This window comes from Metopolophium dirhodum, chromosome 7, assembly GCF_019925205.1.
Source record: "Metopolophium dirhodum isolate CAU chromosome 7, ASM1992520v1, whole genome shotgun sequence".
NCBI classification, from domain to species: Eukaryota; Metazoa; Arthropoda; class Insecta; order Hemiptera; family Aphididae; genus Metopolophium; species Metopolophium dirhodum.
The window spans coordinates 15,394,296-15,415,052 of record NC_083566.1 but is presented as its reverse complement, the minus strand read 5'-3'; the positions used below and the strand labels follow the sequence as shown (position 1 = coordinate 15,415,052).

The 20,757-nt window shown below is 30.4% G+C and overlaps 4 protein-coding genes across 6 annotated transcripts in view; 3 read left to right on the top strand and 1 right to left on the bottom strand.

The window, feature by feature from the left end:
* Positions 1 to 20,757, bottom strand: part of LOC132949073 (protein monoglycylase TTLL8-like) — a 30,447-nt gene that overhangs the window by 6,362 nt on the left and 3,328 nt on the right. For both annotated transcript variants that reach the window (XM_061019845.1, XM_061019844.1), the window contains exon 2: positions 9,842 to 10,270. In XM_061019845.1, coding sequence (XP_060875828.1) covers positions 9,842 to 10,193 — 352 coding nt within the window. In that variant the 5' untranslated portion in view covers positions 10,194 to 10,270. The remainder of the gene's footprint in view (positions 1 to 9,841; positions 10,271 to 20,757) is intronic.
* On the top strand, positions 858 to 3,640 carry LOC132949074 (cytochrome P450 4C1-like). Its single transcript, XM_061019846.1, has 7 exons — positions 858 to 1,054; positions 1,348 to 1,542; positions 1,674 to 1,923; positions 2,017 to 2,311; positions 2,891 to 2,967; positions 3,060 to 3,249; positions 3,312 to 3,640. Exons 1-7 carry the CDS (start codon positions 858 to 860, stop codon positions 3,638 to 3,640), a joined length of 1,533 nt encoding a protein of 510 aa, XP_060875829.1.
* On the top strand, positions 5,236 to 7,425 carry LOC132949587 (uncharacterized). Its single transcript, XM_061020558.1, has 2 exons — positions 5,236 to 5,538; positions 5,978 to 7,425. Exons 1-2 carry the CDS (start codon positions 5,479 to 5,481, stop codon positions 7,310 to 7,312), a joined length of 1,395 nt encoding a protein of 464 aa, XP_060876541.1. The 5' UTR covers positions 5,236 to 5,478; the 3' UTR covers positions 7,313 to 7,425.
* LOC132948540 (deoxyribodipyrimidine photo-lyase-like) lies at positions 11,192 to 15,057 on the top strand. Of its 2 annotated transcripts, none has more exons than XM_061019050.1 (8): positions 11,192 to 11,585; positions 12,204 to 12,324; positions 12,381 to 12,507; positions 12,562 to 12,687; positions 13,476 to 13,837; positions 13,914 to 14,112; positions 14,175 to 14,367; positions 14,450 to 15,057. In XM_061019050.1, exons 2-8 carry the CDS (start codon positions 12,217 to 12,219, stop codon positions 14,853 to 14,855), a joined length of 1,521 nt encoding a protein of 506 aa, XP_060875033.1. In that variant the 5' UTR covers positions 11,192 to 11,585; positions 12,204 to 12,216; the 3' UTR covers positions 14,856 to 15,057. The 2 variants fall into 2 exon arrangements, with proteins under 2 accessions (XP_060875033.1, XP_060875034.1); XM_061019051.1 differs by lacking the exon at positions 11,192 to 11,585 and adding an exon at positions 11,640 to 11,765.

Genomic DNA, 20,757 nt, shown 5'->3' with positions numbered 1-20,757 from the left:
TATAAAACAATAAGGTAAGAACATTATCTGCGTTCTCTCGTTAGTTTTTTACAATATTTTAATTTTTCAGTGAGTATTTTACTATGAGTATTTTCAAATATTTTATACTCATAACTCACTTAAAAATTAAAATATCGTAAAAAACTAACGAAAAAACACATATAATATTCTTACTTAAAAGTTTGATAAAAGGTCAATTTATTCTAATATCAAAACTAACCGCAGACTATATTGAAACTGATGAACGAAAATTTGACGTTAATTTACGTGTGTAAAACGGAGACAACATAATATGCGGTCGCGACGTCCTCTTAAACTAACTTCTTAGGTAGCTAAATTTATTTACCACTTGTTTTTGCCAAATGATACATAACTTAATTAAAAATTTGGAATATCCATCATAATAAAATAATATAATATTTTATTAGTTAACATTATTTTATTTACTAAATCCCTAATCAAAATACCGCTTTAGAGTTCTTTTACTGGACACCCTCCCTTTTCATAATAATATATTATCATGTAAATACTCTCCATCATATTTATCCTATTTGCTGATAGTACAAATTTTGCTACAGATTGTAAATTTTTTATTTTAATAAAAAAAAAAAACTGAACATATTTAATAGTTAGACAGAACATACACACTTAATTGTATTTAAATGCCTTAAAATAATATGATATTTTTAAGACATTATAATTATTTGAAAAAAATTAATATTTTAATAATTTATTAACTGTTTTTGAAGGTAGGTATCTAAACTAAATCTTATAGATAAAAATATATGGTATTATTACAATTAAAATATTATTTAAAAAAAATTAAAATGTATTTGCAGGTTGAATATCGATAAAATATGGAGTATCTAACTTTTACGATGCTTTCTTCTATACTGGTAATAACTATAGTGATATTAATACTTAAAGGCAGAAAGAATAGAATATTAGCGAATCGAATACCTGGGCCAAATGGATGGTTTCTTGTTGGTATGTTACCACTGTTCTTACAAGGGCCAGAAAAATTAATCAAAAATATATTAAGGGAATACCGAATGTAAGTTTAAAAATTTAATAATATATATATTCTAGTTTTAATATATTCAGTTTTATTAAACATAATTTATTCATTCATTTTTATACTTATTAATTATCATACTCTATAAAGCCTATATTGTACCGTCAATATGAAATTACAAATATAAAATGTTATATAGGTATATTTATGCATACCAAAATTACCAAAACTAAAAAATTAAAAACCAAAAACTAAAAAATAAAAATACTTTAATTGGCAAGCAAATGTACTGTGTATATAATTTTTAGATATTTTTTTAAAAACTGTTTTAGATATGAGAAACATATAGTTAAATTCTGGCTTTTTAATAATTTATATATTGTACTTACGCGACATCAAGATATAGAATTAATTCTTAGCAATCCAAAATTTTTAAGAAAATCCAAGGATTATATGGTTTTACAAGAGTCTATCATGGGACAAGGAATATTTTCCATTGACGATATTGGAAAATGGAAAAATAACAGGTAAATTATAAAAATATTTAAAATACTATATAATAGTTTAATTTTCTAATTAACTAAAAATAGCGTTTAATTATGTTATTCTAAGTTATATGTGGCAGAAAATAATATATATTTTATCTATATTATTTTAGAAAAATGGTAATTAAAGGTTTGAATTTCACACCTACAAAATCATTTATACCAATATTTTACCAAGAAGCAAACGTGCTTGCCGAAATACTTCAAGAAAAATGTGTCCTGAAATCAAATGAATGTAATATTAGTGGTCCTGTTAGTATGGCCACAATGGAAATGATCGGAAAAACAGCTTTAGGTGTAACATTTAATGCTCAAACAGGAGGCTGCAATCAATTTGTTGAACATTTACAAACTGCAATGCATGTATGCTATCATATTTTGTGAGATACTTATTCAGTTGTTCATATGATCATATTAATAAGTTCACATCTTTTAATAATTTACCGCTTATTTTAGGCATGGGAGTATAGAGTTACACACCCATGGTACTTAAACAATACATTATTCCGATTTTCATCGGTGAAACGTGAACACGATCGAAGTCAAAAAATCATTAACAAATTGACAGATGAAATAATAAAACAAAAAATCATTGAATTATCCCAAAATATAAATAACAGTGAGAAAAAAATAGAAAGAGATAATGAAGACTGTTGCCAAAAATCAAAAACCGTTTTAGAAATTCTTTTAGGAAGCTCTCATAAAATGGACCATGAACAAATACGAGACGAAATTGTAACAGTTATGATTGGTAAATATCAAAAAACATTAAAATATTTCGTCTAATATCCCACTTAGTATCGTTCCAAAGAAAACATCCAGACATATTTAAAATAAAATAAAATTCTTTATCTTAATTCTCCACACCCATTTTGCTCTCTTCAATATCGAATAAAAATAATTATTATTTTGAATAATATACATATTCTCTTTCATTGCCCATCATTATTATTTCCATATAGAACCACCCATTTCAATGGTCTTTCTTAGGTTACCCTATCCTGATATTCAACTTCTTATAAATGCTCGTTCTCCACTTGTTATCACCACTATTATTTAATTAATTGAATCAATAAAGACAGTTGCCTGCCCAGAGAGAAAAGCCGCCCGTGGTCGAGATTCGAACCGGCGACGGTACGCGTCGGAACCTATGCCGTAGTCCGCTCGGCCACTCCGACCCCCATATATGATATATATATAAATAAGTACAGTACACATCTTTAATTTGTAAACATGATACTTCAAGAGGATTTGTTACAAGATTTTCTATAAATATTATAATTTATAAGCTAAAATATAATTACTCGAAATAATATTAATCATATTTCAGGAGGACAAGAAACAACTGCTATGGCGATTACTTGTACTATTTTCATGTTAGCTCATCATCAGGACGTACAAAACAAGGCACAAATTATATTTTACTAATAGATATTTACATTACGTATAAATGTATATTGTATAGTTAATTAAAAGTAATTAATTTAATTAAGTTGCAGGTATTTGAGGAGTTACAATCGATATTTGTGAACGAAGATCGTAATGGACCACCTACTTATAAAGATTTTCAACAAATGAAATACGTCGAAATGGTAATCAAAGAGACATTGCGACTTTTCCCTCCGTTGCCATTTCTTGGCAGAAGATTAGATGAAGATATGAAAATAGGAGAATATATGTGCCCAGCTGGTAATTTTAAAACAAACATAAATTTACGGTGTACTAAAAATATGTGAATTACAAATTTCAAGGTGCTGCGTTAATTATTTGCCCAATATTTGTACAATCAAGTCCATTGTATTACACCGATTCAGAAAAGTTTAACCCGGACAACTTCTTGCCCGACGCTTGTAGTAGTCGACATTCGTATGCATACATTCCATTCGGTGCGGGGCTTAGAAACTGTATCGGAATCAAATATGCTATGCTTCAAATAAAAACTGTAATTTCCACTCTAGTGAGAAAAATAAAATTTTCCCCGTCTGACAGATGTCCTACACCAGAAGACTTAAGATTAATGTTTTTAATGACACTTAAATTAGTTGATGGTTGTTACATCAAAATCGAACCACGAACTTGACTAACATTTAGTCATTTAGAGAATAGAGAACATTTATTAAACCAGTTTACCGGTCCAAATGAACAGTTTAAAATTAATACTCTATATAAAACTAAAATAGGTACTATTATAACAATCATATTGCCGAATTCCGTTATTCTATTATGTTATAACAATAGATAAACAATATTTCAATATGATGTAAGTAGATGTTAAGAATATCTACATAATATAATATTTAACGATTTAATTTATTCAAATTGTATTCTAAACTGTTTTGTGTATGACGTTTGTAAATTGAGTTATTTCTTAAATATATCACTGATATGATTATAGTTAAGTAACTATATTTTAATAATAAAATTAATTAAAAATAATTTGTCTTTTATAAAAATATGTAAGTATACATCATTTTTGTCCTTATTGTACCAAACTACTTATTAAATTAAAAAAAATACCGGTTCTTTTAATATAGTTTTTTTAATAATTGTAGTATTTTTAATTCTTTGATTCAAAATGTTTTGGTATTATTAACCGAAACACTGACTATATTAAATTGTATTTGTCAAAAACAAAAATGAAACCAGAATAGAAAAAACAAAAAATATTCCAATCCACGATAATGCAACTCAAATAGAAGTCTTTACTCAGTAAAGTAGTGAGTACGTTATATATAGTTAAGTAGGTATATAGTACAAAAAATAACTGTCATAAATTCATAATCATAGTTTTCAAAAAAAATCTACTACTAGTTTTTGCTAAATATAAGGAATTAAGGGAATGGAATGAAAGAGAAAGGGTTTACCCAAAACCCACAGGCTACATCGTTGTAATATTATTATAATCGTGTGTAATTAGCAATCTATTATATACGTTGCTACGTGGGTAGGTACTAATATTTCCATATAGCACAACAATTTACTAGGTTCATCGAAACTATATTTTTTTTTTTATCTTTATTTAGTTAATTTTCTAAACCGTTGTAAGTCCACTGCAAACTGCAAAGACATATTTTCTTTGACGTAAAAAAGATTGGGGGGTTAAAAATACCTTTTGGGTAGGTAGGATGATTAGATTAATTTAATGGTAGATAGTAGATACATACTATTAAATACTACGCGTTAAGTTAAGTGTTACAGGTTACTATAAAGTTTTAAACGCTAATGTTAACGATGATGCAGTCAATCAGAAACTTAATATGCAATATGCCAATATAGTTATAGGTACCTACTAATATTATATAGGAGCGTTATGGACAAAATAAATATATAAACCGCCTATTATTTTTATTTATATATATATATATAATATAATATATGTTACGGTAAATGATGTTATATCGGAAATTAACGTTATTCGCCGGTTATTAACGTTATTTACCTACGAATGAGGGAATTATCGTTAATTTCTAATAATAACGTTAATAACCGTATGATTTGGGAAATGTTTATTTGATTATAAAATAATGTTCAACGAGCAATGATAAGGTGATCGCCAAACTAATTGTGGTACTAATTGAATTGGGTGAACCAATATAACTTTATCAGCCACAGATAATGTGGACCTATACAGTATACAATTACTATACTCCGCGCCACGAGAGAATGCATACGGCGGCCCACCAAAACACGTTCTTTTTCGCGCATCCCCACCACTTTACCAGCACGATCGCCACCCGTCGGAGCTCTACGGAGCACATCGATTTTGTCGGCAGGTGTGTACACTGCGATTACAACAACAAACATTTTTTCATCACGTCGTTAGTCGTTTACCGATTTTCGTTTATCAACGTTTCCTATTTTGCGCCCGTTTTTTTGTTTTTTACTTGCCAATTTTACATTTTTAACTCTGTCAATACAATGGACGAAGACTGTGGATCCATCAACATTTCACCGATGAAAAGAAATCCTCGTGGAAAAGTAAGATTTTTAAAACATTTATTTAATAGGATGTCAGCGCACTGTTTTTTTTGTCTCTGGCCCATGCGCAACATAGGCAAAACATATTTACGCAGAATCATTTTTTTTAATGTTTTTGTGTAATTTTAGAGTAAATCACCTATTACAAAAACGATATAGAATAATATTTTTGAGGGTATGACACATCGATTTACCTTAATATAGTTTTAAATCAATTTAAACATTATTTACATGTACTTTTTTTTTGAAGTCGTATACAAAGTAAAATAACAATGAAATATAAAAATGATATGTCATACTAAAAAAATCTCGAAAATGTAATAATTATAATACAAATAATCATTAGAATTAGTTATTCGAATATATTATATGAAAATATTTACTTTTCATTTTTTTTTCAATATGTTTTTTTAATGTTCAATAAATTTTTATTTTTTAGTTTGTTGGTTCTCGACAGAAATTGATGATCGTAAACCTTTACAAGACTAAAATGGCTAAGCAAGACAATGCAGACGGCCCAAAATTAAAAGCGAAGGAGATTATTAAGCAAATATCCGAAGAGAGTGGTATAGGGCAAAGGACAGTGAGTGTTACTCTATCGGAATACCGAAATAAAGGCAGTGTATCATCACCTAACAAAACCAAAATCCGACCAACTGTTACGGAAAAAGTTGATGATTTTGACCAAAATGCCATTAGGAAAAAAGTACACGAGTTTTGGCACAGGCGAGAAATTCCAACTTTAAAGAAAATTTTAACTACGGTCAACGAAGATACAACATTACCAAATTTTTCCGAAACAACATTACGTAGACTTTTAAAACATCTCAATTTTGAGTATGTTCGAAAATCTCGTAATAGCGCTCTTATTGAACGAATTGATATTGTGTGTTGGCGTCGAAGGTACTTGGAGTCCATAAAAGAATACCGTCAGTTAGGTAGACCCATCTATTATCTGGACGAGACATGGGTGAATGCTGGTGAAACCACATCGAAAACATGGGTCGATAAAACTGTGAAGTCACCACGAGACGCATTCCTAAGAGGATTAACGACTGGACAAAAGGAACCGTCCGGTAAAGGAAAACGTCTCATCGTGGTACACATAGGTTCATCTGACGGCTTTGTTGTTGGTGGATTATTATGTTTTGAATCGAAAAAAAATACAGACGATTACCACGATGAGATGAACGGTGATACCTTTTATGACTGGTTCGCCAACATTTTACCGCTACTTCGTGAAAATGCCGTTATAGTCATGGACAACGCGTCGTATCATTCTGTGAAGAAGCACACGTTTCCAGTAAGATCTTGGAAAAAACAAGACATCATTGATTGGTTGACAGATAAAGGCGAGGTAATAGATAAACCAATGGTCAAGGAACAACTGTTGGATCGAGCGCAAATTTTAAAATCACAGTATAATGAATATGTGATAGACGAATTGGCGAAATCTGCAAATAAAACTGTGTTACGCCTACCCCCGTATCACTGTGAATTAAATCCAATAGAACTTGCGTGGGCGTCGGTGAAAAATTATGTTAGAATGAACAATCGTACTTATAAAATTAATGACGTTAAGAAATTATTAGAAGAAGGAGTCGAACGGGTTACGCCCGATATGTGGAAGAACTTTGTTGGCCATATCATTAAGGTAGAAGATAAATTCTGGGAGGTAGATTTTATATCCAACGAATTGTTAGATGCTGAAGTAACACCACACGTTCTAACAATTACGGGTGACACGTCTGATTCATATTCCGATTCCGATTAAATTAATATAATATTTTTAATTTTGTATTTTTGTATTATGTATTTGTATATATTATATATTTTTATTTGTATTATGTATTTATATGCACTGACAATAAATGATTAATTTGTAATTTTGTTATGTTTAATTATTTGCGATTTTGATAAAAGAAAATACCAAAAAAATAGGTCTTGATTTTTGGTATACAAACATAAATTGAATGGTACCAGGTAAATAATACTACAGGTAAATAATAATAAAAATTATACGAATATAAGTAAATAATAATAAAAATTATACGAATATAAGTAAATAATAATAATAATAATAATATTTATACGTAAATACGCGACACGGCTCGTGTTTCTATTGTGTTACTTGAACCGCTGTATGCAGAGACCAGTTGCCGCATGGTGGGGACATTTGGCCTCGAGACAGCGGAGCGCAGTCATTTGGATGCGCGTGCCGTATGCATTCTCTCGTGGCGCGGAGTATATACAATATACATATAATAATATCGGTGGAGGTTACATTTGAAAATATCATACCTAACAAAAATTTATATTGATTATAACCTCAGTATATGTACAACTGTCGTCGTATTTACCACTTATTTCAAAACAAGGAGAGAAAATGATGAAACTTTCGAAAGAAAAGTTTGCTCAACTTGAAATAGACTGTACGTGTAACTGTGGCGGACGTTGATAGAGCTCGTGGTTCTCCACGAAATATACTAGCAGTTGTCACCCAACTTGAACACGACTTATACAAACTCTGTAAGTTAATTCTTAATGAAAAAATATGTTATTAAAATTATTAAAATAGCTGCTTGCGAAGAAAATCTATTAGATATAGACAATGTGATAAAATTAGCAGATGGTAGACAGTCGACACTGAGGGGAGCAGCTAGTAATAGTTCGGTTGCGGGCCCTCAAGGGTATACCAGCGTTGCCATTGCAAAACTGGTTGCAATAATAAGCGTTGTGCCTGCCGTGGGGCTGAAATATTATGCAATAGTAAATGTCATGGGAGTACAGCTTGTAAAAATAAATACAAAATAATATTGCATTTTTTCTATTTTTAAAAATCCTTATTTTTCAAATTGTAGTATTTGAGATTCATCGCGTACATGTATCTGATCTATAACAACAATTACCTTTATATTTGGTCATTAACGTGATTATCCGGTTTACAACGATAATTATCTGTGTATTTGGTAAAAAACGTTAATAACCGGCGAATAACGTTAATTTCCATTTAACATCATTTACCGTAACATATATATATATATATATATATTACAAAACCACGTATTATATTTTATACTTAAAACCGCACACTTTTAATAAATATAAAAATTTACTTTTTATAGTTTTTCTACTTTATCTTTGGATTTTGTAGATCTAATTTTCCAGTGTACACTTGTATTGATATAATATATCGATATAAACCCAATAATATAGGAAAAGGATTATCATCATATTATATATTATATCGCTATATATATAAATGGATCCCTGATTCCCTTGGTCATCGCGTCACGCGTGAACGGCTGGACCGATTTTGCTAATTATTTTTTTGTTGTGTTCGTAATTGTCAGGAGAAGGTTCTTATGCAACACAATTTTAGGAAAATCCACCGGAAAAGTAGAAAATTTGGATGTCAAAAAATACAACAGTGGCGCCATCTCTCCAGAAAAAAAATAAACTAAATAATACAAAATTTAGTTGCAGATTAAAATAATAATAGTGTATTGTATATTGCTTGCTATTAGTTACGGGCATGTTTGTTGACTTGTATTATTATTTTTTGTCAATATGTATATATTTTCTAACTATATAAATGTGAAATGAAAATCTTTGTACAGGGTAAACTCTGGCATAACTTATCAGAGATCTTCTTGATTTTTTTTTTAACGAAATAGTATATTACGGAGAAGGGTTCTATGAAAGAACATTTTAGGAAAATCCTCTGGAAAAGTAGGAAATCTGGATGTTAAAAATACAGTGACGCAATAGGTTATGTTAGGATTTTGTATTAATTGATTATATTAATCCACCATAGGTAGAATACGACTAGCCTATAGGTATAGTAGCATATTATACTTACTACGCAATATACTTTTCAATTTTCATGTTACTAGAACTTTTAACTTTTCGACCAAAATTAATACTTACATATTATAAGTTATAACAATTCAAATTATCTCTAAAAACAATGGCGGGAAATGTGTCATCGTCGAAAATCATAAGTCCCTACCGAGTTTAGTTTTCTAATAAAATCTATAATATTGTTTGGTAGTATTCTATTAAAAATTGTTCAACAATATTATAATACACATAATAAAGTGTTTAATAAAAATTAAATGTTTTGTTAATAATTGATGTATCAGGCAGGGGTGGACAAAAGAGTGGGGGGAGGATAGATCCCTCCACGACCTTTTTTTCAATGTGTAAGATCTGTTAACCGTAAATTATATCTTTAATAAACAAATAGTGCATGTTAAAAAAACGGCCATATCCCGTATTCAGTTCAGTGGGAGGTACTCACCGTTCCGACGGAAACAGTCGTCGGCGACCATAATTTTGCCGATCCAGCCGTTTTCGATCAACATCGTCTGAATTTCGGTCGGCATTTTGGCCACCGCGGTAAATATTTTTCTCTGGCGGATCGCCTGGTCCAGGGTGCCTACCGAGTAGTTCTTGCCTCGACGTAACTTTCCGCGGGAAGACTTAGCGTTTGAGCCCTTGGACGACTTTTCGCCGCCGACGTTCAACGTGACCTTTCGAGTCCTATCGGCCGACTCATTGCACGACGACGACGACAACTTACCGCATACGCCATTATTGTTGGATCTCTTGCCACCGTTTTCTTTGAGTTCATTGTGGTTATTACAGGCCATCTACAGGTGTCCAACGCGGTCCAAAAAACGAATGAAATGTGTTTGGTGTTGAAATTTGCGAATAAATTTTGTGTTTACTGTTAAAAATTGTAATACGGATAATGTAAATAGTACGTAGTTAACTATAATAAATATATTATGTTATAATATATTCAGCCGTAAAGATGGCAACGATGTATAGAAAAAGGGGAGAAAACAGATAACCACTCTGTTTTACAGTAGGTGTCGAATAAATAATGTACCTCATCATTGTATGTGTCACTGCATGTGTAAAATTTAATTTCAATCATAAATCATTACATACGAAAAACCATTTTGAGCGAAGACCTATATTACCAAGTATATTTAATGATAGGAAATTTTAAATTTTGATTATTCGAATATCTTAAAATGTGGCCTGATCGATCTGAAATATTAACAAATTCAAATCAGTTTTCAGAAGTTTTATCGCGTTATCAGGCCCATCGATATGATCGACAAAAGATTGGTACATTTTGGTTGAAATAATTGTTTGTTTTAAAAAATAATTATATTTAGTTATTTTAATGACCCTCTCAATATTTCTAGTAAATTAAATTTAATATACTTCCGCAGTATCAACCAATTTCATCCTAATTTCCATATCAGCGGTAACCAGACAGTGGTTAGTATATTCAAACCACTGACTAATCAAACCTCCAAATTCTCCTATGCTCCAAACCACGGTTACCTACTCGAGTAGATAACCGTGCTCCAAACACAGATTTCTATATAGTACTATAGTGTAGAAGTCTGTGGCTCCAAATCACGGTAGATTATATTCATTAATCTATTATGGTTTATAATCTACCGTGCTCTAATAAAGATTATTATCTATGACTCTAAAACAAACCACTAAACAAGGGCACTTTAGATACTAGCATCTAGGTATGCTACGCCGCCATTTTGCGACTATGAATGTTTTGTGAATATGAATTTTCCCCCCTTTATATTTTTATCATTTTATCATTGATAAATGAGTCGCAAAATGGTGGCATAGCATACCCATAGGCCATAACCCATTATATTATGTAATGCCTTAACTAAACCAGATCTTTAATCAAATTACGATTACAAGCATTTAACATATTTCATTAATTTATTATTTTTGTATTTTAAATTTTAGTATTGTTTCATTATTATTTTAAATTTGTTACCTATTACTTTTAAATATTTTTTATGATTTATTTATAAATTATATTATCATAAAAAAATACGAAATTATAATATAGTCTATAGATTAGAAAGACTTTTACAAATTACAAATTAAAAATTAAAATTATCTACTTCACACAATATCACTTTACAATAAACTATTGAAGAATTTGAAGTATCAAACTAGTAACTACGGAATTTGAATATAAGTTAAGGAAGGTACGTTATACTAGTTATTTTTTTATAATTTGCAACAGGGAGCAAGGACTTGCAATGGCAAATATTGGCTTGAAACAACAAGCAAGTACTGGAAACAAAGAGCAAGTGTTTGCAATGATGAGCTACGAAGACTTACAACAGGGTGTAAGGGCATACAACAGCTAGCAAGGATTTGCAACGGTGAGCAACAACGAACAATGACTTGCAACAAGGAGCAAATACTTTCAACAGCTAGCAAGTACTTCACATGCAAGTACTTTAGAAGCACCCTGTTGAATGTCCTTGCTCCCTGTTGCAAGTACATAATACATCCTGTTAAAAGTCATTGCAATTTGCAAGTACTTGTTGGCTGTTGCAAGTCCTTACTCGCCATTGCAAGTTCTTGCATCCGCTTGAATGTCAAGAGCTCCCTGTTGCAAGTATTTGCTAGCTGTTGCAAGTACTTGCTAGCTGTTGTAAGTTCTTGCACCCTGTTGCAAGACATTGCAAGCACTTGCTCTTTGTTGCCAGTACTTGCTCGTTATCAATTTAATGAATCCAGATACTACTACTTGATTTTATTATTATTCAAAATACTACAATTTAACACTTAAAAAAGAATGATTATATTTTTTTTAGTATAAGATATAAAATGTCTGGAAATGAACCGCTTACCAAGAAATTTAAGAAAACAATTTCTGAAGTTGGCACTTCCAAAACCAGTAACTTCTTGAACGATGTAGCAGCAGAGCGTAATAAAGTAAGCTAATTCTTTGATCAATTAGTACATTAATATAACAAAATTCTTATCTATAGACAGCTTCTTCTATAATGGAATTTAAATTCAATAAGAAACGTGTACGTGTGTTATCTGAACAAAAAGAAGTCCCTGAATGGGCTGAAGGAGTTATTTATTGGACTTTCAGAGATGAACGTATTCATGGTAAATTAAATATTTAATGTAAATTTGGATCATTTTATAACATTTTTTTTCCAGATAACTGGGCATTACTTTATGCACAAAAATTAGCAATTAAAAACAAAGTTTCATTACATATCACATTTTGTAGACTGAAACAATTTTTGGACTGCAGCTTACGGCATTATAAGCATATATTTCAAGGTAAAAAAAATAATATATTTAATATTTTAATACAAATTGGTTTCTAATGTATACTAAAATTATTACCATTGTACTTATGACAAATATACAAGGTGACTCGCCGAGCATGCTCAACCCCTTTTTACCCTCAATAATCCAATTATTCAAAATCTGATTTTTGGAATTTAAAAATATATTTAAAGACCATATTTTTGAAGTCTTTAGATTTTTGTACTGCTTAAGGAGTATCTTTGAATTTTTGTGTGCATAAATAAATGCTTATTTAACAATAAAAATAGTAAAAAAAATTTGTCTTTCTTGGAAATGTTAGCATTAATACCGATTGTTATTATATAATAACTACATGTCAATAAAAATTAAATGTAAAATATTGTTTCATTATTGAGAGTGAACTAATATATGGGTTATAAATCAAACCAACCATTATTAAGCAATGTTTACGCTATTTAGAGTTTTTCTTTTTAAAAAGTATTTCACTGTGTTTGCTTGTATTTGTTAAAAAAAATATGGTACTACCGTTGATTATATTATTAATTGTATCATGGCTAAATATATTTATTTGATTTGTATAATCAATATTTAATGGCAATACCAATCCCATAAGTATTTTACTGAATTTACTTCATGTAAAACAAAATTAACATATTAGTTAAAAGTAAAACTTATCATTAGCTGATGAAATAAAAAAAGTTTTAGTTAAACTTTTAATAATGTATTTTATGTATGAACTATATTGTTTCTTTAACTAAAAACTGAACTTAACTATTTTTTTATTTTTTTTATAATAGGCTTGGAAGAACTAGAAACTGAGTGTAAATCACTAGATATCCAATTTCATTTCTTAATTGGTTGTGCAGCAGACATACTACCAGATTTTGTGAAGAAGCATAAACTGGGTGCAATAGTTGTAGATTTTATGCCTGTGCGAGAACATATGTTATGGACTAAACAATTAGCTGATCGCATTGGATCTGAAGTACCTGTTATACAGGTAGATGCCCATAATATTGTACCTTGTTGGGTGGCTTCTGACAAACAAGAATATGCTGCAAGAACAATACGAAACAAAATCAATAACAAATTACCAGAGTTTTTAACAGAATTCCCACCAGTGATCAAACATCCATTTCGCAGTACATTTAAAGCTAAAGTATGTGTTGGAATTGATTAGTTTAAAACATTTCAATAAAAATAACTTATTTTTGTTTTTAATTCAATACTATTAGCCAACGAATTGGGATGAAGCCGACAAAACCTTAGAAGTGGACCGTAGCGTTGTATCTGTACCAGGCCTAAAGGCTGGTTTCAAAGCTGGTATGAGCGAATTAGAACTGTTTCTGAAAAAAAGATTGCCAAAATATTCTACAGATCGAAATAATCCAGTAAAAGACGGTCTTAGCAAACTGTCACCTTGGTTGCATTTTGGTAAGAATGTATTATATTTATGTTAAATAGTTTATTTTATTTAAAACATTTATAATTTTCAGGTCAGATATCAGCTCAAAGATGTATCTTAGAAGTTAGTAAACTATCAAAACAGTACCCAGATAGTGTGGCAGCTTATAGGGAAGAAGCAATTGTTCGACGAGAACTCTCTGACAACTTTTGTTTCTACAACCCAAAATATGATAAAATTGAAGGTGCACCTAACTGGGCTCAAACCTCCTTAAATGAACACAGGCAAGTTCTATTTTTGTTTGTATTACTCTGCTTTCAGTGGTAAATCATAATAATTAATAAACATATTGTATATTTTGTTTAGAAAAGATAAACGAATGTTTGTGTACACTAGAGAAGAGTTGGAAGGTTCACGCACACATGACGATCTGTGGAATTCTGCACAAATACAGTTGGTAAAGGAAGGCAAGATGCACGGTTTCCTACGCATGTACTGGGCAAAAAAGATACTGGAATGGACTGATACTCCAGATAGAGCACTAGCAGATGCAATTTATCTCAATGACAAATATAGCATGGATGGTCGTGATCCAAGTGGTTTTGTTGGATGTATGTGGTCAATATGTGGTATTCATGATCAGGGGTGGAAAGAAAGAGACATTTTTGGAAAAATTAGGTATATGAACTATGCAGGGTGCAAGAGAAAGTTTGACATAAATGCTTTCATAGCTAGATACGGTGGCATGGTTCACAAATATACTAAAAAATAAATGTTAAGATTGTATTTACGTAAAACAAGTCAATAATTTTCTTTTTGCATCAGTTTTATTTAGAATGTTTATGTCTTAATTTTAATTTTAACATCACAGTATTATTTTTACATGTTTTATTATGCAATTTATTATTAATTTATTATTAATTTATTATGAATACTTTACTTAATAAATTATAATAATTTAATTTTATACAAAATTGCTATTTTATTTATAATATTTTTATTTTGTAAACCTCGTCAAGTGTTCCTGTATTATTAAGAAAGCTAAAACTAAAAAAAAAGTTGCAAAGTTTGCATTAGTCCATGTTAAAGTATTTTGTTCAATAAGAAATTAAATTATTTACCATCATTTTTGTCTCTGATAAATATGTGAAATAATAATAATCATATCATCCCATATAAAATACTACTAGATTCGCCTACTGAATAAATAAATAAATAAGTAAATAAATCTGATCTTTCCGCCCAGGTGCAACAAAAAAAAAAAATATTAGATTTAAAAATAGTGACAATTAAAAAATGTAATATACACCATCATAATTTTTGGTGAAGGATAGATCAATTTCAATGTTTAATATGATTAAGACATAAATGCTAATATTATAATATTAACCCATTAACGCCGTGCGTTGCCATATGGCAACATAGATTTATTACAATCATTTTTGAGGTATAATACTATAATATATACATTTTCAACAAAATTTTGGTTAAAATTGTAAATAAAAAAACTCCGGCGCTAATGGGTTAATAACTATGGCAACAAATTTTAATATATAAACGCTTGTCAAATCAGGGATCGGCATGTAAACTTTCTTGATTTTTAATTTTTAGAAATTTATTAACTGATATCACACCCAAGTGGTATAACAATTTGAATCCAGAAAAATGACGGTGTGAACAGCCCCACAAAAAATAATTTTCATTTTCTTTTAGTGAGATAGATCTCCAAAACCAGAGAGCGGATTTCGTTGTTTGGGGTCTTGTTAGATTCACATTGGTTAGGACAAGTGCAGTGAAGATTTTCAGAACTTTATTTTTAATAGTTAATTCATTACAGAACAAAAAAAAAATTAAAACAAATTTTATTGGTGTTTTTCAGCTTTACAGCTTTGTAGTGAGATAAAGTTCTGAAAATCTTCACTGCACTTCTCCTAGCCAATGTGAATCTAACTAAATCCCAAAAACAAAATCCGTTCTCCAGTTTCGGAAATCTACCTCGCTAAATGAAAATCTAGCAAAAAATAACTCTTTATCTGTGAAAAATAAAATAATTTTTTATTTTAGTATCTACTTTGTAATCCCTTTGTAATGAGTTATCAACCAACTTTCTAGCTATCATAATTTAGGAGAAAAGTTAAAAAAATAAATATTTTGGGACTGTTCACGCCAGCGTTTTTGTGAATTCAAGTGGTTATACCGCTTGAGTGTGATATCAAATCCCTCTCATTAATATTTTATATTATAGCTAGCTAAATTACCCACCTACTTATCATTACTGAGTTACATATTTATTATTTTCCTATTTAACACAAATTCTTGAAGTTTTCAAAATTCAGACTTTTTTCATTTCAATTACCATACTTACTTGATTAAAAATCAAGAAAGTAATATAAAATTAATTATATGAAATAACTTAATGGAGTTATGAAAAGTTTACAACAATGAAAGTTTAAAAAAATTAACATACCTAACAGCCCTCTTTTGCCCCCTCCTCCTAAAATAAATCTTATATAAATAAAAATACCTAATACTTCTCAGAAACCATTAGGTACCTACCCACTACCATATTTTAGCAGTGATACAATTTTTACACAATAACCCTCTTGTACAGTTGCACACTTGTACAGTAATAGTTATTCCTACATCAATCAAATATATTGGTGGGGGGGTCTGTTCAGTACATTTTCAATGGTATTTGTTCTTTGAACGATTTATGATAATGAAATAATATTTTTTTTTATCATGTCTATGTATCTTTAATATTTTTAAATTGCTAAAATATTATAAGACGACAAAATAATTTCAAAATATTTCCATGTCCATAGAACATGCTAATATAAGCATTTTGTGAAAATGTCAAGTATCTACGGTTATTCGTTTTTGAATTACAACCAAACCGATTGAGTAGAAATACTAAATTTAAGGGAGGATGTCAAAAACCTTCAAACACTTATAAAAATGTGGTTTATTGGTATTCAATATTTTTTAAATTTTATAATATGAACAACTTTGTTTTCAATTTTCCAACTTTTTGACCAACTGAAAATATCGACATAGAAAGTAGAAAAAACCTACGTAAAATAAAAAATGTCATTAGATATCTTAAGTACAATATTTTTAAGTAGGTATTTACGGTTGTATTTGTTTTTGAGATCTACTTGAGATCACCAAAAAAACAATATTGATTCTGTCGAAAACTGCAGGTAGGTATTGCTTAAAAATTCCCGTTTTTCCTTACTTTTTTCTTTTTCCCGATTATTATTATGAAAAGTATTGGACATTTTCAATTTTTACCTCTCAAAAGTACAAACTCACTCTGCTCAGAATCTAAAATGATATTATTTATTATGTTCTGTTGTGAAACACTATTGTGATAAATAATTACAAAAGTGATAATATTAGAAGGTATTATAATATTGTCATGATTTTACATTAACAATAATTCTGGAGGGGTTAATATTCACACTGGGGGGGGGGGGGGGGCTAAGTCCTCCCTAAATACACCTACGTATTACTATTTACTACCTACGTATGTATCAAATTTTAGGTCAAAGTGTGAAATGTTAATTATTGTACTGAAATAAATACATTTATTTGTACAATATTGTATTTGAAAAAAATTGGCTATGGAGGATCTGACGCCAACATCCATCCTTGCTTACGTCCCTGCCGACACCGATTGTTATGGATTGAATTAACAAATAAATAATAACATGGTCAATTCTCTAGGGAAACGAAGAACGTCCTTGCAGGGACTATAAAATCTCCAAGGTTACGGAAAATGAAATAGCCAATTCTCGCGCACATATAATACAATCCTACAGCTATAGGATACGTGCGTTTGAGCACGTGTTTTAAAAACGATCTGGCGAGATTTCAAACCGCGGCCGATCGCCTCCTAGGGCAGTCGCAAGCCGAGTCGTCGGCGAGTGCGTGACAAAAGCGAAAAACAAAACAATTACGACAATATCAATTACAAAACATAAGAAACAACGCAGACTCGTTGCACAAAGTTTGGTAAGCTTTGTGTCGTTACCGACCGCCACCGCATTTTATTCACCGGTAGCACTTGCTTGTACTGAATGTACTGTGTGACGATGTATAATATATCACATATTGGTAAATTATCTAATAGTATGGTATAGGTATCTGGGTATCATAATAGTATATAGTCCCGCAGTGAGTCCTTGACCACTGTTTACGCGCTCGGTAGGTCTGATTATAATAATTATCGTTACGGATGCACGGAAATAATATTCTGTCCACGACTGTTGTTGCGATTTCAATATTATCATTATACTCTTTCACTCAAACACGCACACACACACAGTGATATTTTTTTTTAGATTCGCGATGAATGAATTGATTTTACAATGATGTGTGTGTTTTTAAGTTCAAATCTTGACAAAATACGGAAAAATCACGAACCATAGACTGACTGACCGTCTTCGCTCAGAATCGGTTTTCTTGTACAATGATATTTTATCATTGAATTCAAATTTAAATTTTCAAATTGGTCGCAACTGATGCATTTTAATCGGTGTTATTGGTTCCTGTTTTCGAACCACGGGGACACGGGGTCAGTGTTTCGGAGACTAGAAACTTCGTGAAACTAACAAAAATGAAAAATTAATGTCGATCGCCCATGAATAATCTTAGGAACCGTCTTAAAATCATGATAAAATATTATATATTGTGATGGTTATAATATTATATAGTGCTCAAATTGACAGTGTTTGAATAGAAAGATTATAGGGATTTGCAGTATTCGTGTCTAAAAACAATTATAAAAATGTCAAATTTCAGGTAACATTGGTGACAGTAAGGATAAATATTAACGTAAACTACATTATTTATCACAGAGTTTAACTATAAGTGACATGTGCGATGTGTCTCACGTTTGAGTGGGTTCCACAAACGTCTGAAATTATTAGCGACCAAGTCAGAACGATGATATATTAATTTTACTATGCAAACTAAACGGTTTGCTTGTATCTACTAATAAGTAGCTTTTTAAAATTTAAATCGTGTAAATAAATTAGAATAGTATATGCACACGGACACGTAAGTCTTAAAAAAATACTATTCGTTGACCACATATTATATAGTTGATAAGTATTAATTACATTTAAAAAACGCTTGCCAAGTCAGGGATTGGCATGTAAAACTTCTTGATTTTTAATTATTAGAAATTTATTAACTGATGTCACACCCAAGCGGTATAACAATTTGAATCCAGAAAAATGTCTATGTGAACAGCCCCACAAAAAATCATTTTCATTTTCATTTAGTGAGATAGATCTCCGAAACTGGAGAGTGGATTTCTTTGTTTGGGGTCTTGTTAGATTCACATTGGTTAGTTAAACTGCAGTGAAGATTTCAGAACTTTATATTTAATAGTTAATTCACTACAGAACATTAAAAAAAGTTAAAACAAATTTTATTGGGCGTTTTTTGATGATTTTCAGATTTATAGCTCAATAGTGAATTAACGATTGGAGATAAAGTTCTGAAAATCTTCACTGCACGTCTCCTAGCCAATGTGAATCTAACAAGACCCCAAACAACAAAATCCGTTCTCCAGTTTCGGAAATCTACCTCGCTAAATGAAAATCTATCGAAAAATAACTCTTTTTTTATCTGTAAAAAATTAAATAATTTTAATCATAGTTTAGGAAAAAAAGTTAAAAAATAGAAATTTTGGGACTGTTCACGCCGACGTTTTTATGAATTCAAGTGGTTATACCGCTTGGGTGTGATATCAAATCCCTCTCATTAATATTTTATATTAAAGCTAGCTAAATTACCTTCCTACTCATCATTACTGAGTTACATTTTTATTATTTTCCTATTTATCACAAATTCTTGAAGATTTAAAAATTTAGACTTTTTTCATTCCAATTACCATACTTAAAATAATCGAAAATCACGTGGTCAAATCGTGTACATGATTGAATAGTGAATAATAATAGTGTTAAGTTTGATTTAATGTAGAAAAGCCAAAAAACATAATTTCAAAGAATTTAATGACGAATAAAATGTTACATGTATATCGTTATAAATACAATATTAAATCAGTAACCGTAATTAATTTTTTTGATAATTTTTTATATAGACTAATAGTCTAATTTTAATACATAGATACGTTACAGAACACTAAACAATTTTTCTGATATTTTGGGGGTGGCTTTAGTCTCCTCAGACTCCCTGACTCCCTCTTAATTTTTTTTATGCAATACCTATGACGTGTCTACTAAAATATACCACCCCCCTAGTGAGTAACCTATGAGACTGAACTTACGCGTCGGCGTTGGTTGTGTTGCCTGCTCACGGTATACGCTCGATCTGAGCGCAATAACAATCAAAGGCGATTATATCATAATTAATTAATATTATAATGACCGTCGACGCGCCTGCAGCTGTATTGGCTTCAAAGTTTTCCCAAAGTATCGGCCCAATGTGAGAACGACAATATACGTACAAATATTGTCATACGCTTTATTTCGATCTAACTAATCAATTAGTAATGACTAATTAGTCAATTAGTCCCAAACATTTTGAAGAGTTTGGTTTTCATCGTGAAACAAATAATACGAAAAAATCAGTATAACCGTCTCGGAAGCGCCGCTCACAATATTTAGACACATATTACACATATTAGATATAAGATATTT

Coding starts and splice junctions, on each gene's coding strand:
- LOC132949074 (XM_061019846.1), top strand. CDS start 858: ATGGAGTATCTAACTTTTACGATGCTTTCTTCTATACTGGTAATAACT. Junction 2,312..2,890: donor AATTGTAACAGTTATGATTG/GTAAATATCAAA, acceptor ATCATATTTCAG/GAGGACAAGAAACAACTGCT. Junction 3,250..3,311: donor AGAATATATGTGCCCAGCTG/GTAATTTTAAAA, acceptor ACAAATTTCAAG/GTGCTGCGTTAATTATTTGC.
- LOC132949587 (XM_061020558.1), top strand. CDS start 5,479: ATGGACGAAGACTGTGGATCCATCAACATTTCACCGATGAAAAGAAAT. Junction 5,539..5,977: donor AAAGAAATCCTCGTGGAAAA/GTAAGATTTTTA, acceptor TTTATTTTTTAG/TTTGTTGGTTCTCGACAGAA.
- LOC132948540 (XM_061019050.1), top strand. CDS start 12,217: ATGTCTGGAAATGAACCGCTTACCAAGAAATTTAAGAAAACAATTTCT. Junction 12,325..12,380: donor TAGCAGCAGAGCGTAATAAA/GTAAGCTAATTC, acceptor TCTTATCTATAG/ACAGCTTCTTCTATAATGGA. Junction 12,688..13,475: donor TTATAAGCATATATTTCAAG/GTAAAAAAAATA, acceptor TTTTTATAATAG/GCTTGGAAGAACTAGAAACT.